This window comes from Centropristis striata, chromosome 10 (genome assembly GCF_030273125.1).
Source record: "Centropristis striata isolate RG_2023a ecotype Rhode Island chromosome 10, C.striata_1.0, whole genome shotgun sequence".
Lineage (NCBI taxonomy): Eukaryota > Metazoa > Chordata > Actinopteri > Perciformes > Serranidae > Centropristis > Centropristis striata.
In genome coordinates, this window is record NC_081526.1 from 29603036 (window position 1) to 29629165 (window position 26130).

Here is a 26130-nt window from a genome sequence, read left to right on the forward strand (position 1 = left end):
CTCTAAATAAAGAAGGAACATACCTCACTCGCAATTCAAACATATGTGTGAACTGAGATACAGATTGATGCACACTGATATCAAGCTGCTATCACTGAACCCCATCTTTTTACACGGGGGTCTCACCGTGAGTGACATCTAAAATACTAACATCATACTTGCTATGTGGAAATCCGATATGCAGTCAATTAACAATCTGAGGGGCTGGGATTGAGTGTTGAGCTGTAGGCTTAGTGATCAATTTATCTGTAATAGCAACACACCACTAGAGGGCTCAGAAAACCTGTTGCACACATTTAAAACCTACCCTTAATTACTGATTGCTGACTATAACACATTATGGCAGTGTGCTAAGCAGTTCAGAAAAATATAGAGTACACAAATAATGCATTCATGTGCTTTTAATACAGATCTGTCTTGAAAAGGCCTGTCATTGTTCTATCTTTGTATCTATCTATCTATCTATCTATCTATCTATCTATCTATCTATCTATCTATCTATCTATCTATCTATCTATCTATCTGTCTATCTATCTGTCTATCTATCTGTCTACTATCTGTCTGTCTGTCTGTCTATCTATCATTGATCTACGACAATTAGCCTTTGTTGCAGATTGTTAGCTGTTGCTATGGACACAAGCAGCGCTTAGCAACCACAGCCTTCGGCGCATGCGCAGTCTTCAGTAATGATGCACTGTGGGATTGCAGAATATTGACATAGCAACCAGGCGACAGAGCCACCAAGTTTTTCACTCCATATTAGTTTTTTTCTCTCCTTTCTGCGTTTAAGCGTCTTAGCTTTACTTTCGACTGCTGTCATGAATGGGGCAGTGGTCAAAAAGACCCAGGACACGCTGGGAAAAGTGATAAAGAAACCGCCTCTGACGGAGAAACTGCTCAGCAAGCCGCCGTTTCGATACCTTCACGACATCTTCAGTGAGGTGAGCCTCATATGCTAACGGTAGCAAGCGGACACTAGTCTAACTAGCAACGTGAAACACTTTTGCCCATATGTATGAAAAGACTGACGCCAACGGTACCTATGTCATTTAAAAACACAGACAAACGCGCCAGTTAGCTGGCTAACATATCAACGTTAGCATATGCTAACCACGAAAGTTAGCTAGCAACTTGGCAGTAAAGTCACTGAAGCTTTTCTCATCCATCGATCTGTCTGCCGCTCTACGACTAATGTTGGCCAAGTAGTCCAACCATTAAGGTCGACCGTCAACCAAAGAAGGAACTGCCAACGTCCACTAGCAGTTAAATGTTAAGTTGCCTAACGTTGGTACGTTTATATAACTCGTTAGTTAATGTTGGCTAGCTAGCCGTGCACGGCGTCGTTTTGTTGCTAGGCACGACCTGAGCACACACAGGGATCAAAACACTTGTGTCCACAATTAGTGAGATAACTTTAGACATACGATTGTGAGTACTACGTAAGCTAAATGTATCTAGTTCTTTGAATGTAATCCGTCACGCTGGGATCACCGATGCTGATCAGCTTATTGCAGCTGGGCTGTTTGATAACACTACCAGCTATGGGTTACTTTTTGCTATTATAAATCACTGTGTAATTTAGATGTAAACAGTGATGTACAAAATTGTTCTTAGGTCATATCCATATTGTTTAAAGCAGCTTGCAAAGTGCAGGTTTTTCTGAGTCCCTTTTGAAAGGGAAGCTGAGAAGCTTAGTGATGGACTCCACAGTAAATATCTGGCTCTTTGGCAGTTGGTGTCACTTTAGCAAGCCACAGCAGATGTTACTGTCAGGTCAGACCAGGGTGAGCTGTTAGCTGCCTACTAATCTCAAGTATTTGAGGTGATGTGCCACTTAGATGCTGGATGAGTTAGATGTTATGACAGTCTTTGATCAAAAATGTTGATTTAATATTTGATTGATAATGTCCACACATCATAATCTTTTCAGTTTTGGAAAGTTAATAGTGGTTGCATATGTTTTCTAAATTCTCATCTAGATTATTGATATAATTGAGATAGATCAGACTAATCTTAAAGCAATCAATGATTTATCAACCACTGGCAGATAAAAATCGGAATAGTGGTAGGCTAGGTAACATAAATGAAATACAGTAGATGTGGGACCAGAGTTAGAAGTGCTAAATAAAATAACAAAGGAAACCCCATCAGCTCTATGGACATTCTGCTGTAAGTACACCTATAACTAACTTATAACCATTTGTTAGTGGAAATATTTAATGTCAGAACAAAATCTGATCTGATCTGTATTATGGAACAGATTTATCTCAACCACATCTTCTCTTCTTCATTACTAACTTTTCACACAACAGAATCCTTCAACACTGAAATGGGCTGTCAAACAGCTGAATCGCTTATCAGGCACAATACTCATGAACTGGACTATGAAGGCCACAATGTTATTTTCAATCAATCGTGAATTAACTATACGCTGGGAAATAATATAAGTGGATTCTAGAAATGAGGGATTGATTCACAGTATATCAGCCACTTAAAAGCTGACCCTGTGATGTAGATGCCTAAAAGGTTTACAGAATGTATTTTTATGTTGTTTTTATTTCTCACCACTTTCAGGTAATCAGGACCACTGGTTTTATGAAAGGCCTGTATGTTGAAAATGAAATGAAGTCTGATAATGTTAAGGTAAGTTGACCACACTCTGCCACTTTGTTAAACTTCTGTAACCTTGGGCCTCCTGATAAGTGATATCACTTTTCTTTCGTTAATAGTGTTCCCCTCATTTTCAGTTGTTTCTGTAAATGTATGAATATGTGCTGTAATTATGTCCTGAGAATTGGCCTTATTTGTGTATGAGATGATTGTTTGAGATCACCTGTGCGTAACACGGGGCAGTCTGAGGGCGTCTGTGTGGGAGTAACTTTAGACACTGCCTGTGTGACTTGCTGAGTGAGAGGATCTGGCAGGACATGACTAAGAGGGCCTGCCAAGGTGTCAGAACTCAAGTCTGCTGTTTGAGAGCTGACCCTGAATAAATACTGGATAGAAAGATAGTAGACCTTGATAAAGGTAGATGCAACAGGCAAGTTACTTTAATTAGATAATATTAGTTTGTGGTGGATTCATTCAGAATTTAAAATAGTTTAGTCATGCTTCTGGAATTTATGAAACATTCATTAAAAAGTGTTCAGCTGTAATAACATCTAATTTAGTATGAAGAGGAGCCAGTATGTAGTTGTAGTATGTAGTATGCAGTAGTTTATTTTATGTCCAGCACCTTAGTATGAAACCAGTCATACATGAAATGCATAGTATTTGTGATGAAATATTACATTATGCAACACCGTACGCTACACCTGCATATAAAACTCCACAATGCAATGCAGTTAGGGATGCATGATATTATCGACACGTTATCGGTATGTAGCCTATTTATTTAGGCACATTTACAAAAAAATAAAAATGTACACAATATTTCATTTGGATTTAACTGCTATACAATTGTACAATGCACTTCACATTTGTTCAAATTTGCCCTGGTTGTGGGTATTGTTATGATTGTCCCATGAAGAGCTTCATCCAAGTCTGTTTTGGGAAGGATGTATCTTTTGTATTGTTTTGCTCAAAAGCAATTGTCATTAAAAAAAATGTAGTTTTAAGTAAAAGTATTCTCATTTTCGACAAGGAATGAATATTACATAATTTTAAGCTTTGTATTTTATGCCTGCATTTGCTGGTGGCCAAACATGATAAGAGTGTGTACTATAATACCGTATGATAATTCCACTACAGTAGAGATTTGATGATCTCTGCTATTAGGTAAGGGAAAAAAGGAGTTGTAAAATATCAGCATATCAGATATTGGCAAAAAAATCCAATGTCGTGCATCCCTAATCAGTAAATCAGTAGTGCCATAACTGGCCCAAGCCTTTTTTTTTTTGTTGTGCCCCTTTATTCATAAAAAGTATCTAAGACGAGTTTAAGATTGGTGTGTACCTATTCCTAGACCTCTCTTTCTTTGTTTTGTTTTTCATAAATTATGCATTTTATTAATTGTCTAGAGAGTGCAAGAGCACATCACTCATCATACATGACATAAGTAAAGAGATCAACACTGCAAAGGCCAGCCTATTATCAGATGTTACACACAAGGTCTGGCATGGTGGTTGGACCAGCTCCTTATGTTACACAGTTGGCAAACTTCTCAGACACAGCAGGCTAATAGACTAGATGCACCGCTTAGCCGGGTCATTTATCTGGAATAGGGACTGTTTTATTTACATGCATACAAGAATGCAAGAATTAAATCAAAGGAGAGGACGGTATTTGTTTGATCTTAATTTTACGAAGGCAGTCTTTGTTATATATCCAGGTTTTTCATGCCCTTCGATATTCGACATATGTTTCTAGTACAAAGCTGACAGTTACACCATAGAAACAGCTTAGTCACATTTATAATTTGGATCAGATTATTCTCAAAGTGAAATACAATGTGCTAATTTTAATAACCTGCTCAAGAAATGAAAAAGAATCAGAGTCAACTGCGCAAGACTATGCACACCATATAGAATAGTTCAATGTCTGGAGTAACGTGTTGAACTCTATATATGGATATACACATCTCAAGGGTTTAATCTTTCTAAACTGTGTTGGAAAATAATTCTCTTTGGAGTTCCTTTACTTTCACAACCACATCTCTTATCTCTCCTGCGCAGTATCTTGTTCATCACAGCATCTTTTTTCTTTCTAGGATAAGGACTCCAAGATAGCCTTCCTCCAGAAAGCGATAGATGTCGTGATGCTGGTGAGTGGTGAGCCCCTCGGGGCAAAGCCAGCACGCATTGTGGCCGGCCATGAGCCTGAGAAAACCAATGAGCTGCTGCAGGCCATCGCCAAGTGCTGCACCAGCAAGGTCTGTGACACACACACACACACACACACAAATTGAAAACGCTTACACTTCAATTCTCCAATGTCTTCTAATAATTCATTGATCATATTGTCTGTGCTATGCTAGAGAAACATAGAAAGCAGATTCAGTGTGTGTTATGTTTGACATCAAAATATTGTTCTCTTGGGAAAATTGTCTGTCCTCCTCAGGGAGAACTTTGAAATATTTTAATTGAGCCCTGGAGATGGAATGTAAACAGACGAGCTTGTGCCTGGGGGATAGTTGTTCTTTAAACACTATTTAGATTACATGTCATCTAGAATGTATGTATTCCTCTCAGATCTTATGCAGTTAAGGGGTTTTCTGCTTTCATAAACAAATCTGTTTCTTAAAGAATATTTAACATTATTATACATTTTACATACAATGTGTTACATTGTTGACTGCATCAGTATCTTTGGAGAAATAGTGCCACACCTTACTGCTCATTCCCTGTTGCTTTTCAGCCATCATTAGACAGAGGAAAGAACGTTTTGTTTGTCCGGTGTTCTGCTGGATAAACTATGTGAGGATGATGTCATTTCTGTATCACCTCAATCATTGTTTCCTGCGATATGTGTTCTGTAAAAAAAACAAACTGATTGGTGCATATCGGACCAAATATCCACTAATACTGATAGATACGATATGTCTGTGACAGGCCAATATCTTTCAACCAAACGATATATCGATCATGCTCTAACACTTAAAAAAAGCCACCCTCTTTGTTAAATATTCAAACTACAGTAAATATCTCTCATTGATCTTATTTCTGTTTTAAACTGAATGATTCCTGCTCTTGATTTACAGATGTCCAGTGATGATGCAGTTAAACGAGTACTTGCAGGAGAAAAGGTGGAAATTAAGACCAAGGCCAGCACCTCCAGGTCCCAGGACAAGGAGAATAGGGAGGGACGTGAACGTCATCAGGATAGAGAGGTGAGAGTTCTCAATCCTACACTTGATGTGAAATGTATTGTCTTTGTTAGGATTTAGCTTTAGAAGCTGTAGGCTTGGGTTAAAAAATCACTTTGATGATTAAATAACAAGCATCTCAGTATGTAGCCATGGCTGGCATTAAATCCTCACATTATCTGTTGAAATTAACTATTTCAGGAGAAGAAAAAGATTACAGAGCGCAGCGGGAGCCGGGACCAGAAGGACCCAGACCAGCCCAAAGAGCAGGAGAGCCGACGCAGAGACGGGGAGAAAGACCACCACCGTGACAGGGAGCGGTCTGACAAGCACCGCCGCAGTGAACAGGACCATCACGCTAAAGAGCGTGACAAAGACAAGAGCCGCGACAGGGAGCGAGACAAGGATAAAGACAAAGGACGAGTCAAAGACAGAGATAAGGAGAAGGACAGAGAGAGGGATCGAGAAAGGGATAAGGACAAGGAGAGAGACAAAGGAAAAGAAAGGACAAGAGATAGGGATTCTCATGGAGACCGGGACCGAGACAAGGACAAAAGACGAGACAGAGAGCGGGAGAGAGAAAGAGAGAGACACAAAGATGGGGAAGAGAGGAAAACAAGTGGAAACAGCAGCAATAGCAAGGTATGCCCCCTAACCCCACACACATTCTAAATTAAATGTTAGCAGCAAATAACTTTGTTTACATTCTGTATGTATGTTTGTACTCAGGCCAGAGTGTCAGAAGAACCACAGCAAAAACCCAGCCCTGAGCCGAGCAAAACAGCCAAACCTGTGCCAGCGGTAAGTTCTATCTTTCGGCAGAAATTTTGCACTTTATAATGTCTATCATTTGGTCTATTTGATTTTCTCATCTGCATTATGGTGTGGCAGAGCATTCTGTATGACAAGTCAGTCAATGAAAGAAAGACAGAGTTGGTCACTGATTTTACATGTTACTTGTAATGAAACTTCACATCTATGCAAAAACTTTTTCTCTATATTTTTTATGTTGTGTCTCTTCTTCTCGCAAGGAACCAAAATCAGATGAAGAGGTATTTAAACTTATAGGAACAATCTGTAGAACATTATGGCATTACAGTATATTTCATTTTGGTGTCATAGACTGCAGAAAAGAAGTGGACATAGTCTCCAGGTCTTAAAAGTGCATAAGTGCCTCAAACCTGCATTATTTCTAATGGCCAGCAGGGGGCAACTCCATTTGTTGCAAAAAGAGGTCAGATTGTATTGAAGTCTATGAGAAAATTATCCTAATTCTCACTTGATTTTATTACCTCAGTAAATGTTTTACTAATGTGTTTATGGTTCCATTTAGAGTAAAACAGACAATAAAGCAGTATGCTTTAAAATATGGCTACCTTGTGATTGACCTGTTGTTACCAAGCCGACCTGTCAGTCAGGATAGAGGTGTAGCAATGCGTATCCATGGCAACCCATACACAGTCAGTATGGACGTGCAGCTGTCCTTGGGTTCTTATTCAGACCCACCCTTTAATCCAGATAAGGTGACTTTTGGCTCCAAAAAGAATCAAAGATGGTGGTGGCCAATAGTAGTCCACAAAACAATGGGTGATGTCATGGTGCCTACGTCCACTTGTTATGGTTAGAATGTAGTGACACCAATGGCCTTGGGGTGGCTAGCTACTAGGTTTAGCGCTAGTTTGGGCTAGTTTGGGTGTAGCAGACATGTAAGCTCTTGTTTCCTCTAATTATTTTATAAATGATAGATGTGGCTATGGTGTAATGCTGTGTTTTTTGCCTGTGCAGCCTGCAGAAGCAGTTGAGAACCAGGTAAGAAGTTACTGAGAAAGTCACGATTTCAAAAAAAATCTTTGATTTGTTGGTATTTTAAGGGGGTTTCTTACACTGACATTTTATCATGTTTTTTTCTCATGTCTGATCCAGTATGTTTGCTTTGACATTTTTTTTTACATTGCATGGGTTTAGGTTAGGTCTCTCTGTATGCAGGTTTTAATAATATACCAAAACTCAGTGAACCTAATGCTTACCAAAAACAATGATGAATGATTGGTTAGCAGAGTGGAGAGGTGGACATGACAAGGCTTCTCCCAATTATCATAACAAGGAGTGAGTTATATGTTGCTTTTCGGTGCTTATTGTCTTATTTGTATCCTCTTTCTGCTTGTATTTGCTCCTCTCACAGCCTGATAGTCCAGCTAGAATACCTCGGCCTTCTTCTGCTAAAGGGCAGAGACGAAGACCCAAAATCGGAGGTCAAGGTAATTCCTTCCCGACTCGTTCTCTGCTTGCACCTTTTTTTAATCAGCTACACCAATGAGGCGTATCTCACATAGTTAATACAGATGTCTAAAGTAACTGCACTTTAATCATTGACAGAAGGAATCTTTAGTACATCAAAATTGATTTTTACAGTTGAGGGCTTTGTGTTTGCACTTTAATAAAATCATTGACTAGTGGGAGGTTGGAGTGACTCATCAGGATTACTGTTGGCAGAAGCAATAAATGCCTCATGGTACTGATAATAAGAAAAAACTTCCTAAAGTATTTTCCTAAAAAGCATTACAAAGAAACACCATCTGTTTTTTATACTCTATACTTGCATGTTACATTACTCTATAGTCATATTAATAGTTATAAAAGAAAGGAAACTAACAATGCTTTTTCTTTTTCTGCTCTCCAACAGATGAATCTGACAGTGAAGGAGGTACATTTTCTCTAATTCATCTCTTTTGTGCAAAAAAAAAGATTATAAAGATTTTTCAATGTGGAAATGGTGTCAACATGACAAGAGAGTTGTTGCACTTGATCAAAATAGCATTTTAAGGATTGGTGTGATAAGTTTCAATAATGGAATTGATTATTATCAAATATAATAAATAAACCAAATAACCCAACTTTGGTTATTCATGACTTTTAACTTGCACCCTACTACTCTAGTACTAAAAGAACAAGCTATGAAATCAATTATCTTTAATGCTCCTTTGAGTTCATGCTTCAGTTGTTTAGGGCAACGCTATACTTTGTTAAAGTGTCAGAGCAAGTCAGTCAAGTTTGTTTGTCACGCCCAATTTGAGATAGAATGTCTCACCAGCTTTATAGACAGTTCCTGCTCAGCTCAAACTCTCCTAGAAGACAAGGAAATACACCTAACAGAAGCCCTCAGCACTTAACCGAAGGAAGAATTCTCAGAAAATGCAAAATAAAAAGATGAAATCTATTTATGTGGTGTCACTATTCTTCCTATGAATCCCAAATCTCTTCATATTTTAAAGTACGTAAAGAGATGTATGGAGTGTTAGAAGGGACAATTAAAAATCAGCCTCAACATGGGTTGGAAGTCAATGTAAAGAGGCTACGGCTATCCTATCAAGGTAGAATTTATGTTTGAACTAGCTGTAGCTTTGCCAAGATGGTAGCATTTAAGCCAGAGAAAAGAGACATTGATGAGTACTTGTTACAAAGGTTTTTACTTAGCTGTCAGCCTTGCCACCATGCTAAGGACAGAACCGATCCAAGCTAACTACAAATCATTTCTGTCCCTTCGCAGATGGAGATCCTCTGAGACCCGCCCCTCAGGAAAATGGAGACACTGCAAGCTCCTCATTACCAGCCGACATGGCCTCCAGGTCTGTACAGTCAACTAAACCTTCACTTAGTTTCTAAACACTTTTCTGAGGTCCTGTAAAAGGTACTGATCAAGCATTACTCATCAAAAAATCATCCTGTCGTCAGTTTGTCACACTAAAAAAGAGAATTTCACCTCCACTACTTCAGCTGCTCTCACTTTTATCTGTCAAACATGTGCATGTACCAGGCTGAAAACAATACTCCTAAACAATGCAATATTGTACACTAGCCATTTAATAAATAAAACAATGATCTGTAATTAAGTTATGTGATCCTTTCTGAGGCTGTAGTATGAATTGTATTTATTTAAAATAAGCAATCAAAAGCACAACTGCTTTTGATTACAACTAGATTACACAGTTGAATAATTGCCTTTTAATTGTGATATTTAGGAATGTTTTGCACTGATTGGCTGGGCAGCTGTGTTACAACGGTTCTTCTGTTATTCATGTTGTAAATGTTTATTGTTCAAAGTAACAATTATCCTCCTGAAATTTAAAGACTCAGTGAAGCTGTCACAAAGTACACATTTGGCAAATCACAGGGAGCTGTTAACATCTTGTAAAAATAAAATGCAAGAAAAAAACAAAACACTTGTGAAGCGTATTTCAGTAATGTGTATAATCCTTTCAATCTACAGCAACAGGCGATTAGCACGGCCCAGCAGCGCTCGCCCAGCACCTCCCCGAGTCAAGAAACAGGAAAGTTACTCTGATATGACCCCAGCTGAGAGGTAACTTTACAAAACATATTCTCTAATGAACGTCTAATTTATAGTGACAATCCTCTTTCTAACTGCGAACACAAGTCTCTGCCAGTGTGAGAGATGGATCACTACTTGCATTATCAGACAGTGTTTGTAACTGTATGATAATGCAGCAAGTAAAGCAAGACTAACCAGTCAACAGTCACATTGTCTACAAGATGACACACATCTCTCCTTACAGTATATCCAAGTTTTCAGTTAGAAATGAGTCACGTTCTTTGTCTTCCAGGCTTTCCAGTGCCAAGCCCTCAGCACCAGTTATCATGGATGGAAAGAGGCTGTCTGACGATGAGGAGGATGAAGATGAGCAATTTCTTGTGGAGGAGGCAGTCCCTGCACCTTCAGATGCTCCTGAGATGGAGGTGGTAAGTAATTTGAACAGCGAGTTGTTCAAATACAACGAGAAAACCTGGGTTAGTTATCTGCAATTTTTTTTCCATTACAGGGAACTGCACAAGAACTCGACAGTGAAGACAAACATGGTACAGGGTCACATTTGTTTTTCCACCTTATTTCTTATTTTGGAATTCATTTTCTACTGATACTCTCCCCGCTGAATTAAGCCCCTTGGTGCTTTGAGGAAACAGATCTTTCAGTATTAATCTCATTGTTCCTCTCACTGTAGGTGGCCTTGTGAAAAAGATCCTTGAGACCAAGAAAGACTATGAATCGACCCCATCCTCCCCCAAATCTAAAGAACAGGTATGTACAGTTGTAGTAGTAGTTCTTTTGCTTTTCCACTAGAGGGCAGTATCAGCCCAGTTCTCTTCAACTCATCCTTATCAGTGACTCAGAGCTCATGTTAAAGCTCGCCATCAGTTCTATCAGCCATTCTTTCTGGAAGGTTTGCTCTCCAGGGCAAATGTTTAAACCGCAGTGAACGGCCCAGTGCAACACTGGTTATTATCAAAAGAAAGATATAAACAAATGGAGCAGAGAGGTGTAATTGCACCGCCTTGTGACCACAAAAATGCTCCCCTTTAGTGAGGCTGAGGGGCTAATAACCAGACAAGCAAGTATGGCCTCTAACAGACCACACATAATGATACACACATCAAGATGTCTGGAGCAAAATTAGCTTGTTTTCTGGGGTTGCTCAATATCTTAGGTATTTTTTTTTTTTTTGGATTACCGACTTCTCTGTTCTGTGTTTCACTTTAAGTTTTCAGAGCAGTCCTATTCTGACTCTTTTTCCCCTTGTGTGAACTCATAGTTTATACCGGGAAATAGACGACCAGTTTTGCCTAAACGTCCTCCATTGAAACTCCACTGCACACAGTTGGCAGCTTTCTCCCTTCTTCTCATCTTCTCTTTGATTTAGACTTCACATAAGACACGATAAACCTTTTTTTTATTCTGAAGGTGATGCATTATTTCTGTTGCTCATGCGTTCCCCTCTGTCAGCTTATTTATCAGCCAGTGAGAGAGCTGTCTTTCATCATTATTTGGAGTGTGAATCAGTGTGAAGCTTACAGTTTGGTCTGTAGTCCATGGTGTGAGGAGGTGTACGCTGTCTGCTTTGGGTGGTCCTCTTCACTGAAGCATACTCTCACTGCATCCCTTCCTAGCTGACCACCCTGACTCTGATGGATGCACTGTTTTGGACTGTCACTCATGCATAAAGGCCCCCGATCTATCCCCTCCGCACCGCGGCCTCAGACATCATCCCTCGTAACTGACACCTGAAGTTGTCTCAGCTTACCCACCAGTAAACTGAAATAGCTTGACAGGAATTTGTAGGCCCAACTTTTCATGTGTTATTGTAGATTTTACACATCTCCACCCACCTTAACATTTCTCTAAAAGACAAGATTGATACAAAGTTTGAAAGGTTAAGAGTACAGTTGGATTTGAATATGCTCTTTGAAAGAAAATTTAATATAATTTGGTGTTTCAGCCTCACAAACACTCCTGTATGCCAAACATCTTATAATATTTTGAAAAACAACCCAATATCCATATTTGTTTTGTCACCTGGCATCACACACCAGACAAGCTAAGCTATATCAGGTAGTCCGTGGCCTAGAGGTTAGAAATCACCGGTCTGAATCCCAAGACTGACAGGTCAAGAACTGAAGAGCCCTTGAGCAAGGCACATAAGCCCCCTTAGAGCTCCCCGGGCGCACAGAAATGTGCTGCCCACTGCTTCTAAGCATGGTGTCTTCACTGGTATGTCAAAATGATAGGTTAAATGCTGAGTTTGAATTTCCACATTGTGGAACTAATAATGGAATCTTAATCTTAAAGTCCTCTGTTGATCATTTAGTCTGGAAACTTGGAAATAATTGCAAATAAAGTAATCAGGAGCAAAACTTGCAATGAAAGTTTATATAAAAAGCTGGTAATTTAAAAAAAAAGTGTCATATTGACTAGTGTGGGTATAAGTTAATTCTGTAATGTTATTTTTGCAGCTGAATTTCAAGTAACGTATTGGAAGGTTGTTGCTAAGGTACATTGAAAGTGCTTAAAAAATGCTTGATTTTTTCTCTTAAAAAGTTGTATGAAGAATGTATCCCCCCCAAAATATGCAACCTTAAGATACATACACAGACCCATACACACAGGCAGGACCTCTTTGTGTAACACGAGCATTGCCTTGCAGAGTTTATCCTAATTTTCTTAATGCAGCCTGCTCAGTTTTCAAGGGTTTCAGACCTTCATTTCAGAGCATCCTGTATGGTCTGCACAGGCAGCTTATAACAGGTATGTCTGCACATAGCAACTGTTCAGTGCACCCCTCCATCATTATTGGCCTTGCCTCGTCAGCTGTATAAAGAACTATAATGACTTCCTTCCTGACATGAAAGGGTGGAGAGGTCAGCTTAATGGAGTCGCTTTTTTCCTTGTAATCACGGTAAAAACACGCAGGGTCAAAAATGTAAATATTGAGCTTCCTCACTCTATGTGGTATGACAGGTTTGAAATTTCAGCTGCCGCTATTCATTTTCTTAAACGCCGGTGTTTATCAAAACACTGCGTCTGAATGAGTCACAAACCACCCCAATTTAAAATCCGACATCATGTTCAGCTAAAAAAAATGTTGGCCTCTGAAACATTTTGTATATTTTATGAAAGTCCAGTCTATATATTATTACCTCCATTGTAATTTATGTTCTTTCTGAGCTAATTTAGCTATTGTAAATGCAAGTGTCTAGCTGCCCCATTGCTGTTCTGATATAAATAAAGGGAATTCTTAAACAGTCACATGATTGTATTTTGCCATGTCCCACCACAGTGTGTGTGACTTAAGAATTTGCTGTATATTTATGGGGATGCCCTTCCTCATGACCCCTCGGCGCTATTGTATATTATTCCAAGATAGTTCTCTTTTTATTTAGACAGAATCTACCCCTTGCAGCAGCTGCGTTTTCATAAGAATTTTTTGTGTACTCTTTTCCCCCTTTTCTTTACCCCCATCAAATTAGCCTTGATGAAGGTTTGTAATGTATAAATAAACCCTGTGGCATACAAATGGATGGCTGTTGAGTGAGAGTCACGGAGGAGAAGGGCCAGAATACTCTCTGCAGAATTGTCAAGAAAATAAATACTCCTCTCTGCAGACCTCTGTGTCTTTATAAACATCTAGCGTTTTTTGTGGAAACACAAGGAAATGGCCCTGTGGCATTCCATTAGTCATATTATTTTTGTAGAGGTCATATTGACTTGTTAGAGGCATTTGGTCAGGTTTATGAGGAGTACCTACCTCAGAGCACCTTGATACCACAGTTGGATCAGAAGTCAGATCTTCCAATCCTTCAAAAGGGCTTACTCTCTTCATGAGAATGTTTAAATGATGAGCTACCCTTTCTGTTAATACAGTTTCCATTTTCAGTAACTGCAGTGGTCCCTTTGGAAGTTTCCTTTCAGTTAACCCCGTAGCCCACGGTGGTGATCTCAGTTGTCTCCCCAAGGGGCTACAGTGACCCTGCAACAACATCCTGTAACCTCCATGGCCGTAAGCTTTTCTCCTCACCTCACTGACTTCAAGCTATTTTTATGATCTAGCCAGACTTTTCAATGGCCTTCTATGAAAAATGGCAAGAAAAGCCGTAAACAACAACCAAAGCCAATTCTCATTCTATGCTTCACTCCCTGGCTCACCTCTCCGGTGTTCTACAGGAACACATTGTAAAAACCATTGGGATGTGCATGAATGTTTTCAAATAATCACCAGTAGCCAGCAGAACTGTTCCCAGAAGCTCTAAAGCTGTTGCATGTGTTCTTCAATCATCTATACGTCCTTTCACGAATCCATTGTTTTTTTCTTGTTTGTGTTTGTGATGATGAAAGAGCACCTGAGAGTTCATCTAAGTGTATAAACAGGGACTCTCACAGCTGGTATCTGAGCTTGCTGTACCACAACCTACTACGTATATCTTCAACTTAAACAAAGTCTTGAAAGTTTGGAAAAGGCTTAATTTTAAGTCATTATGTTTTCAGGGTTAGGTATATACTTGAATTGGAATATACTCCATGACAAATGCTTTTCAATATAATCCCATGTTTCAGTCATATGTTATAAACTGTTTTTTAACAAATGGTCAAAGAAATGGTTATAAAAAGTCAATCCAAAGTTCCAGAAATTGGCAAGCATTAAATTATCATAATCAAAACCTATAATCAAAGGTAAATTGAACAACTGGTAAAATAGACTGTTTCAATAACTGTGTTAACTGTAAATTGTATTATTTAAATATCGAGGTTTAGGTACCTTGAAAGTGCTTTAATTTTACTCTAATAAGAGGTTTGTTAATTTCCTTCTCATTCTCCTGTTTTGACCAAAGAGAGGATGATTAATGAGCAGTACTGAATGAATGAAGCTTGTCTCCTTATGATGGAAGCTAATCTCTTGCTGTCAACTAGTGTCTTAATGATTGTTTTCCCAGCTAATGATACCCAAGAGGGTTTTTTCACCGGGACAGGTTCTATGCATGCACTCCCTTTTTCTTGTCAAAGCAGACTGTGGAATGTCTTCCTCTTTCTTCAGAAAATCCCCGTAAGCTGTCCATAAATCAAATATTTGCACGCATTTCCTAATTAAGCTGATTAGGTATGCAATGACTGGGTGAATTCCATAGTAGAGTACTTTGCAGTTTTACAATATGTCAATGGTAATTTAATTCTGTTGTCCCAGCTTTAAAGGAGACCTGAGAGTTTGTAGGTGAAATGACAGATCTAAATTATTAAAGAATTTTGCTGATGAGAAGGAGATCATTTTGTGGGAGTACATGGATAAAATATTTACAGACATTTCAAGCACACCCTGGTCCTCTAAAAATTGATGTTGCTATACAACTAAACTGAATGTCATTAACATTTCCAGTGAAACGTATTGCCAGCTGGATTACTTTTGTTATACAGTGCCTTGCAAAAGTATTCATCCCCCTTGGATGTTTCACCCTTTTGTTGCTTTTACACATGAAATCATGGTCGATATAATTGGGCCTTTTAAAAAAGAATTTGCAAAAAAAAAAAAAACCCTCTTTAATATCAAAGTGAAAAAAAGATTTTTACAAAATTGTATCAATTAATTAAAAATCTATAAGATAAAATAAATGATTGCATAAGTATTCCCCTTTAAAGTAACTGACCTAATTCAACAAAGTTCCAGCTAGTTGATGCAGCAGTGTCACAGTTAGTGAAATGGAGATCACCTGAGTACAGTTGATGTGTGTCAAGTGATCATAGTATAAAAACATCTGTGTCTGTGAGGTCCAGTCTCTGGTTCATCACTATTCCTGCTACAATTGTACCATGAAGACAAAAGAACACTCCTAGTAACTCAGAGAAAAGATCATTGAACAGTGTAAGTAAGGAGATGGCTACAAAAAAATTTAAACTCACTGGACATCCCACAGAGTTCATTTAAATCTTTCATTAAGAAATGGAAGGAGAATGGCACTTGTTTAAATCTGCCTATAGACGGCCATCCTCACAATCTGAGTGACTGGACAAGAAGAAGATTGGCCCTGCAGCCTTCCAAAGCCTGCTGCTGAGGATCATCCCCAGATCATCCCCAGAGCATGATGCTGCCACCACCACGCTTCACGCAGGAGATGGTGCGTTTGTGGTGATGTGCAGTGTTTGGTGTTCACCAAACATAGTGTCTGGTCGATAGACAAAAAGGTTTTTGTCTCATCAGACCGTAGAACCTTCTTCCAATTGACCCTGGAGTCTCCCACATGCATTTGGGCGAATTCCAGGTGAGATTTGATGAGCTTTTTTTCTCTCCCATACAGCTTCGACTGGTGAAGAACCTGGCAACAGTTGTTGCATGTCTTGGTGACCTCTCTAGTCTTCTTCTTGTCAGGTCACTCAGATTGTGAGGACGGCCATCTCTAGGCAGATTTAAACAAGTGCCATACTACTTCCATTTCTTAATGATGGTTTAATGATGGTTTAGTGAGCTAGCCATCTCTTGACTTATACTTTTCAATGATCTTTTCTCTGAGTTACTAGAAGTGTTCTTTTCTCCTCATGGTACAATTGTAGCAGGAATAGTGTTGAACCAGAGACTGGACCCCCCAGACACATGTTTTTTTATACCATGATCACTTGACACACATCAACTGCACTCAGGTGATCTCCATTTCACTAACTGTGACACTGCTGGCATCAACTGGCTGGAACTCTGTTGATCTAGTTCAGTTACTTTAAAGGGTATGAATACTTATGCAATCATTTATTTTATCTTATATATTTTTAATTAATTTATAATATTTTGTAAATTCTGTTTTAAAGAGCCATGATTTCATGTGTAAAAGCAACAAAAGGGTGAAACATCCAAGGGGTATGAATACCTTTGCCAGGTACTGTATTTACATATCACAAATGCGTTTCTAATTGAAGTCCATGTAAGTCTGTTTAAGAAGAAGACTAGGGGTATAGGTGGATGGATTAAACAAAAAATGGGTCTTTACCCAAGAGACTGCTGGTGGTTTCCCCTGTGTAACTAGAAGTCATTGTTTACTTGTTTTTATCTACGTACATAAGTTAATTGGAACGCTAACAAAAACAGAATGCTTATATAGGACAGACAAAGATTTGTCTTTGTACAGTTTTCAATTTAATATATGTTTAAAAGGATTACATAATTATTGCATTCTGGGGGTTTTTAAAAAGGTTTTTTAGGTCATCTTAGCTTTTTTTGGAATCCAGCTTGTCAACCATAATCTTTTCCTAAACCTAACCAAGTAGTTCAGTTTCAAGTCACAATGTTAACCGTGTTTTTGAATGCAACCAGAATGTTTCCCTCAAGTCGGTGATGTGCAAATGAGGCTTTGTGAACCATTTTCTTTATTTTCTTGGCCCCATAGATGGCACTTTTTGTTTACAAAAGAAATGGTAAATAACTATGCTTTCAACCCTTTGTTGAACAGAGGGCTCAGACAATAAAGAAAAAAGTTCATGAGGCTCTTTTTGCACATCACTACTCAAAATGTAATTCCAGTTTCATTGTATGGAAAGGCAAGAATTGTTTAAAAAAAAAACTTTAAACCGAGTCCACCTGCCCTTCCTAGCACCAGCTAGAGGCTGTGTCTTCCCCATTGCTTCAGGCTTTTATCACTGTCTGAGATAATGGGAAAACCTGCCCCGTCTCCGCCCCTTCCTCCTCTCTCACCTCCTACTCCTCTGCGGTCACCACGTCTAAATATTGTTCTGTGATCTGGGTGAGAAAAAGGAAAACTAGGAGCACACAGGTCTCGTAGACCCTGACAGAGACCTCCATAAAGCTGTGATTTATATCCACCTGGACAGAGTGCACACGAACCAGGGGTCATGTTTTTACGCCAAGTTTTTTATTTTCCAACAGAGAAGGAGAGGAGGGGGGCGGGCTAGCAAGGGGACGGCAAATAGAGTGAAGCCATGGGTCCTGTCTGGGCCGCGCAGACCAAACCGCAGCCAGGCAGGCCGAATGAGCCGTAGAGTGTTTGTCTAGCTGCAGGGTTCACAGCGCCCAGTGGAAAGCCACCCACCTTGTTAGGGGACCGCTGGGCCAAGGCATTTAAAACCCTCACACTCTCGAAGCGCCACAAATAGGTAACAAAGAGTGAGGCTGTCAGAAATTTGTACTTGCTTCCTCTTAAGAACAGCAATGTTTGATGTCATTACTGCAGTGTGGTCTTGTCTAGTCAAGCTGTCTTTTCAAATTGTAATTACTGAACGCTTTGGTTTGTTTTAAGAGATGGCTTGATAAGGTAAATGCTATACGTGCCAGCTATGCCAATCATACGTGACAGACTGTGTGTTTTGAAGAGGAAGCTGTCATGTAGTTTACACACTGTCGCAAATATGATTCCCACTGCAGGTGCTCCCATCTGTGAAGCCAAATAGAATAAATTGGGCCAAGAGTTGAACTTGAAAGGAGGCATAAGTGTAGTAGTTGTTACTCAATACTGTAGTAAAATAACCCCGCTGCCACAGCCTGTTACTAAAATAAACAGGGCTTAAAGACCAAGAGCGTGGAGGGGCTGTGTGTCCACTGTATGCTTCCCCTGAACCTCTGCTTGGTGTATGTGTGCCTGTGTGTGTGGCTGTAGGGTTGCAATACTGAGTGCTTTTGCAATACACACACACACACACACACACGCACACACACACACACTTTCAGGCCTTGTGAAGCCCAGCTGAGCAAACATCCTTGGATTTGCTCCCTGCCAAGGGAGGTCCTTCCCTGATACCTTCCCCTCCTTTTCTGCCATCGAGGGACTGAGTGTAATAACTGAGCGAGCCCCCCCCAACCACACACACCATACACTGGAGGCCTTCATCAACCAGTCCCCCAACTTTGGCCAACACAATTCTGCTGCACGTTTGATCTTTATATATACAGCTAGGTTGGTAGAATTCCTGCCTAACATTTTTAGCCTTGAAATCCTAAACCACTAAATACAGCCTTGCTCTGGTTCTGGGCATTTGAGACTTTGCTGGCAAAGGTAGAATTCCTAAAGAGGGTTTATTATGTTTTGGTCTAGGGACACACAAGTGATTTTTGTGTGTGTTCATACAGCTGTTTAATTCAATGTTTAGTTTAAACATTTATAGTTTCTTTCTGTGCCTGTTAAGACTTGGATCTATAAAAACCTGCAAATTAAATTAAATTAAACGAATCATTCCTTGCATACCAACATATCGATCCTTGAATTTTTATCCAGAGATTCTACCAGACTAACTGAATTTCCCCTCTGGGATAAATTAAGTAATTTTGATTTGATTTGATTTGATTATTTGTAAGTCGACAGCACTAAAGATTCCATTCTCCAAACCTCACCCATTGTTCTCACCACCTCCACTTCCAGGTCGTGTCTGAAGCTGCACGGAAGAAAGAGCGGGACATGGTGACCCGGGAGATAGACCGGCTCCGCTCCTCCATCCAGACGGTGTGCCGCAGCACCCTGCCTTTGGGTAAGATCATGGACTACATACAGGAGGACATGGACGCCATGCAGGCTGAACTACACACCTGGCGGCGGGAGAACAAAGAGCACGCACAGGCCCTGCTGCAGGAGCAGAGGTGGGGTTGGCACAAACGCAACACACTTGAATTTTATTGCCAGAACAGCAATACAGACTCACTTTCTCATGCAAGGTGCTAGCTTCATATTTCATTTACTGATTCCAGCACTTCATATTCAATGCTTCTTCCGAAATAATGTGTTTTTTTGTCTTGCTCTGGTGAAAGAAGGGGAGATCAACATTACCAGAACAATTTCTGTTTAGCTTTTCAACAATTTCTCAACCTCTTTTTATATTATTGCGTGCAACCAACTAATCATCTTGTCTGTGTTTTTGTATGTGTGTGTGCTACAGAGCCACAGACAGGGCAGTGGAGCCTCTTAAGTCCGAACTAGCTGAGCTGGAGCAGCTGATCAAGGACCAGCAGGACAAGATTTGTGCTGTAAGATCCAACATACTGAAGAACGAAGAGAAGATCCAGAAGATGGTGACCGGAATCAACTTCTCCTCCAGAACCTAAGGGAGGAAAAAAAAAAGGTCTACAAGCGTAAAACTTTTCCAAAAGAATGCACTGAAGATTTATGGATGAGTAGTGTCTCATTCAGAATAAAGGTTGGACCATTTCTCTCAGAGATTATGTGGGATGGGACCAAACACTGCACTTTTTGTCAGAGAAGGCGGACCCAAACCTGTCAGACACCATCAGTCAGATATTAGTAGATAAACGCTCCATATGGTGGATTGGAAGACTGACTTACATCTGGTATGACTGACAGATGAGTAAATAAAAATATCTTCCTGCTCTGCACACTAACCTTACCCCATGCGTTAATGGTGCCTTTGTGGAATGAGCCAGCGCACAGTTACTTTAAACTGGTTGTGTTTAATTCTGATTGAGTTCATCAAAATATTCCAAAATGTACAATAATTAACATTAAGGTTTGATTAGCTGGACACTCAGCAGTACCTGGACAAAATCAAATATATTTTTGTTTTTTTAATTAACTTAGGGGGAAAAAAAGAGAAAAAAACAGTTAACTTTTATGTAGTTTTTTTTCATTGCTTCACTTTTTACTTTTCCTGGATGTGAGGACTTATAAGCAGGCTTGATCTGGTTCATTTGCTGTTTCCCACTACACTGCTATTGGACTAACTGTACAACAGTGATTAAATATCCTTGTATCACATTCATCTGGTTGACCCTGAGAGGAAAGCTTTAAAAACAAAAGCTCTACAGCTCGTGTGGAGAAAACAAGGACTTATGTGGGGAGTCTTGATGGCCTAATTGATTGAAATGCAAGTTACTTACATGTGAATTACATGTGATACTTTCTATTTTCCTTCAAGCTTCCACTTTCAAGCTACCATTCCTAAAAAATAATAATAATTTAGCCTGTTTTCAGTAACCTTTGTCTGCGCTTACAACAACAACCTTATTCCATCTTGTATAAACCAATACTCAGTTTATCTATTCCACTTTTAATGCACTGTGGCACTTTGATACTAGTGATTAGGAGAGGTGTAGAAAAAGCTTTTTAGAAGCAGTGTTACAGTTCTTTCTTGTGTATCTTTTAATTATCTTGTTATACATAACATAGTCACACTCATTTATTGTACTTTCAGGGAAATTTAAGCATGTATCTATTCTCTCTGCAGTGAGCAAACAGGACTGTCACCACCCTGGAGAGCCCTCCACCCTATTTGTACTGTAGGATTTGCCAAACTGTTTCTTTTCTGGGATTGAGACAATGTTTGGTCAGATGGCAACTTATTTTGTGAACCTTCCATTAAGTTAAAAAGATAAGAGAATACTATTTTACTAGCTTCTTTTGTGACTTTAAGAAATGTGCTTTACAGATGTAGCTAATATGAAAATATGAAGCAATACTAGGCTGATAATTGCAGCAGGAGATTGGGTAATAGAGATGTGAGACTGAAAGTAATAACCATCTCAGTTTTCCTTAGAATTCCACGAATGGCATTTCACTGTCGTCCATGTGTGGATGACTTACAAAGCAAAATAAAAGCAGACTAGTCATCCATGACTCCATGCACAGTGGCCTATCTCACCCTGAATGAAATGCAGTTAACATATTTGAGTAATAGTAGAAATGTCATTTTACATTGCTATTGCTTTACATTGCTATTATTACTTGTACAAGTGCAGTTGCTACCTCTGTTAGTTTTACTGCAGATTAAGGCTGCCAGTGTTTACACCTTATCAAAAACAAAAATACTTTATGTTGAGGAATCCATCATTTTGAAATATCGTTTCTGTAATACCCAGAAGAGAATGTGCTGACCATATATACTGTAGCAAGACCCTCTGTTTTCTGCACAGACCTCCAAAGCATCTGCCCAAACAGATTTCTGCTTCCACTTCTTCGTAAGACCTATATGTCACCCACAGGATAGGTGGCCCTACATCTGTTTACAGCTAGTGGAGCTGTAAGTTGCCATTGTGAAGAAATGTTAATGAGCGTCATCACATCTACAGAGAAAGGCAAAATGACACTGATATATTTTTTAAAAAACGACATAACTTCAGTGGAAAATATTTATATTCAGCCTGGTCTCCTAAAAATTTCGTTCCCATACAACAAAACTGCACAGAAATGTCAAAGGAAACATTTTTCGCAGAGATTACATTTGTTTTTGATGTATCATAAATGCATTCGTTATCAAGTCAACATGAGGAGGAGTTCATGAACTTTCAAACCAAAATTCAAATTTAAAAGCTTTTTTTTTTTCAACCAGTTCCATAACAAGCATACTTATCTCAACCCCAAATTATAATGTTTTCCTTAATCTAACCAAGAAGTTTTATTTAAATTCACAACATAAACTATGTTTAATCTGGGAGGGAAAATTATGTTTCCTTCATTTGTTTTTGAACATAATTTTAGTAGACAGGTTTGCTATATTGTTATTATTATGCTATTCATTTGACAGATCTTTGTAAGAGCTATTCACTATGAGGACTCAGCAATTAAAATGTACTCTCATTTAGTCTAATTTTACTCTATTTTCATAACAGTATTATATTTAACCCATCAAATATACTGCAACCTATTGAAAAGTCAAAATTCAGAATCTCACCAACAAAACTTTTATGTTTATATGTCATAATAAGAAAGGGCAATTTACACTGTAAACTACTTGTATCATATCCTCTGTTTCTCTTTAAACTGTACATTATGTATATGTGGAGATTGTATCATAGTTCAAATAATTATAATTTTGTAGTGGAGTGAAATAAATGTTTTCATTGCAATAAATATTTGTTTCCTCTGGTTTTTTTTAAGAGTCTGTGGAGAGTAGTGGCTTGCTGGGAGTAGTTAAGAGACTCAAAGTGAAGTTGGCCTTATAATGGAAACTTAATGAGAGGTCTGGATTGCTCCGGTTACATTATGAGCAAAATGATAAATGACTCTGGTTTGTGATTCTGACGAGTTCATGTGAAGCCTTTGTGGCGTCTGGCACGGCCAAGTCACACTCTCAACGAGACTCTTTTCTTTTGAAGCCCGGTCCGACATGACACAAGTAAAACATTTAACTTTCTTTTTAAGACCCTCAAGTAACATTAACTTTTCTCTGGCAAGTCAAGAAACAGCTGCAACACACAAAGCATATTAGGAAGCCGCTTTAACAGCTATTAAGCAAGATTTAGACTGAGCATTTGTGATGCAAGTCTGAGATTTATCTGAAAGCCCCCCGAGCAGAAGGCACGGACAAAAGACGCCCCAGTCTCAACAGGTGGATTAAGATAAGACTAGAGGGCGGTCTAAGGAAAGGACAGCTCCATTGGCCATCTGTATTGCTGTGGGCTTCCACAAAGAAGTGACTTAGGATATGACTGCCTCTTCACTATTACAGAAAGCCTCAGTTGATTTTCCCTTTGAATTCGACAATGGATCATGCTGCTAATGAGTGACCACACCTTTCACTAATCCTTCTGTTGGTCCCAATCACTTCTTTAACTTTAATTCTGAAAATCAAGACGTTGTGTGGATAAAATACAGACAAAAGTCCATTTCCAGTAGTTCAAGTCAAATAGCCCCAACCAAGTATTGAGTCATATAGATGGACATACTTTTCAGAGGCCAACATTTCCATATTAAACAGACTTTTAAGGCATGAAATGTTTCATTCTGTGTGTAATGGATCTATATATTTTTTAATTATAATATATATATATATATATATATATATATATATATATATATATATATATACACACCATTGATATACATGTATGTATATATATATATATATATTTGTATATATATATATATATATATACATATATATACATATATATATATTTGTATATTTCTACAAAAAAGTATTGAAATAAATTAAATAAACTTTTCTATGATATTCTAATGTATTGAGATGTATTATGTATTATGTATTCATATTCTGATTTAATTAGATTACTATTACATTGTGATGCAAACTACTTTTTGTCCCCAGTTCTTGTGATAGTGTGGCTTAGAGAACTGAAATCTGCTCGACACAAATCAGTTTTAGAATTGTCCTCAATTTTCCTCAGTGAAACAGCCTGTCTTTACAAAGCTAGAAGTCTACAATACAAAAATCTTGTCCAGTTTAGGGACACATGGCTCTGTTGACCTGTCCATGTATATTTAGAGCACCACCAGGGTCTCAGTGCATAGAGCCACGGCTGCATGCCTCCCTGGTGTATGTTACCCACTCACAAATGACTCACCACAGTCAAAAACATGGTCGACACAGAATTTTAGGTGTACATCTGCCAGACTGCCAAGATACAACCAGCAGCTTAACACAATCCTTAATCTTGTGTACACAGAAACATGGATATACAGAGTGAAGGAGCTGTAGAATAAATTAATCCAAACTACTTCCCTTTTGGTACTAAGCTTTTTTTAAAAAAAATAACTTTCTACGAGGCGGACTTCATTCATATCTGTACCACACATTGTAATGTGACTCAGAATTAATACAGATGTTATGCACATTTCCTGATCTTCGACTAAATTATGCAATATCCCATTATTCATCTCAAACAGAAATTTGTGCAAACAATTACTACAAAATCACAGCATTTTGTTATTAATGATGTGGACATTTCCTCTAACACACATGTTGGGTCATTTGTAATGGAGAACTTAAGTTCAATCAAATGATAATTTATAAATAATTTATAAAATGATTTATATGCCATTAGATATAGGCTATCATGAGTAAATATAAGAATGAACTCTGATAAAAATGTGACATACATTTTTATCTGTTTTGATTATTTTTTATTTACATACCTTTGTGTTATTTATCCTATTTATTTACTGTCCCATTTGTTTGTTTTTTCTTTTTTGCATTGATTTATTTCTTGTTATTTACTTAAAATTTTGTTTTCATTTATTTATTTATTCATTTGTATATTTATTTACCTTATTTTTTTATTTTGGCAGCTTCAGTCCTCCACAATTTATAAGCTAATTCCAACTCGGTATATTTAAATCTGACTTGTTTCAGGCCAACTTAATTATTAAATAAATAATTTAAAAAACACTAAGAATATGCTGAAAACAAATAGTATTTCCACATTATCTGGGTTTTAAAACAACATTTAAATTTATTTTGACTGTCCACAGTCCACAAATAAAACATATATGTAAATACATATTTTTATTACATTGACATCAGTATTTGTTAAATAATGGAGGCGTGGAATGCATTATTTTCTCTTGGAAATATTGTTTTTCCTATAGATGTTTTTAAAAACATTTTTTGTTTTTAATTTATGAAGCTTTTACACGGTGTTAACTCTATGGAGTCTTGGGCTATTTTGTCCATTTTTGAATCCTTTTCATGTCTTTTTGTGTCTTTGTAAGTCATTTTGTGTCTTTTTGTGTCTTTTTTGTGAATATTTTGGTCTTTTTGTGTCTGTTGTGTCTTTTTTAGTTATTTTGTGTCTTTTTTTAGTCATTTTTTGTTCTTTTTTTGTTTTGTTTTTGTCATTCTGTCTTCTCATTTTGTGTCTTTTTTTGGTCAGTTTATGTCTTTTTTGGTCATTTTGTGTCTTTTTTTTCCTTTAGTCCAACATAAAATGTGATTTTGAATCTTTTTTTTAACTTTCAAAACACTATCATGCTCAACAAAAATTGAAATGCTGCAAATGTGAACAAAGGTTGCAAATATAACATATAAGAGGGTTACATCCAGTTCTATAATTTTATACTAAATATAGTTGATCTTGTCTCCAGTTTTACTTGGTATATCATCATCAAACTGAAACTGGCCTCATGGAGTTTACAGCCAGAACTTTAGAGGTAAATTTACAGTAGAACTCCACGCTGCTTTGTTTTCTAGTCTGGATGTGGTGAAGAAGTCATGCTTTGGAGCTTTTGGAGACTCCAGAGGAATAAGTTTGTCACAGTCGGTTCGCACATTTAAAGCGACGTTTCCCCTTTAAGTCCGTCCAGCTGAGCGC

The 26130-nt window shown here is 38.2% G+C and overlaps 1 protein-coding gene across 2 annotated transcripts; it reads left to right on the forward strand.

Annotated features, from left to right (window-relative positions):
* Positions 1-732: 732 nt before the first annotated feature.
* Positions 733-22930, forward strand: traf3ip1 (TNF receptor-associated factor 3 interacting protein 1). 2 transcript variants are annotated; one of them, XM_059343663.1, is made up of 16 exons: positions 733-941; positions 2575-2643; positions 4709-4870; positions 5699-5827; positions 6005-6445; positions 6533-6604; positions 7589-7612; positions 7986-8061; positions 8487-8507; positions 9351-9429; positions 10071-10163; positions 10426-10561; positions 10642-10678; positions 10822-10898; positions 19496-19710; positions 20007-22930. In XM_059343663.1, the coding sequence occupies exons 1-16, from the start codon at positions 819-821 to the stop codon at positions 20170-20172; spliced, it is 1920 nt and encodes a 639-aa protein (XP_059199646.1). In that variant the 5' UTR covers positions 733-818; the 3' UTR covers positions 20173-22930. The 2 variants fall into 2 exon arrangements, with proteins under 2 accessions (XP_059199646.1, XP_059199647.1); XM_059343664.1 differs by lacking the exon at positions 7589-7612.
* Positions 22931-26130: the final 3200 nt, after the last annotated feature.

Coding starts and splice junctions, on each gene's coding strand:
- traf3ip1 (XM_059343663.1), top strand. CDS start 819: ATGAATGGGGCAGTGGTCAAAAAGACCCAGGACACGCTGGGAAAAGTG. Junction 10,164..10,425: donor GATATGACCCCAGCTGAGAG/GTAACTTTACAA, acceptor TTTGTCTTCCAG/GCTTTCCAGTGCCAAGCCCT. Junction 10,562..10,641: donor ATGCTCCTGAGATGGAGGTG/GTAAGTAATTTG, acceptor TTTCCATTACAG/GGAACTGCACAAGAACTCGA.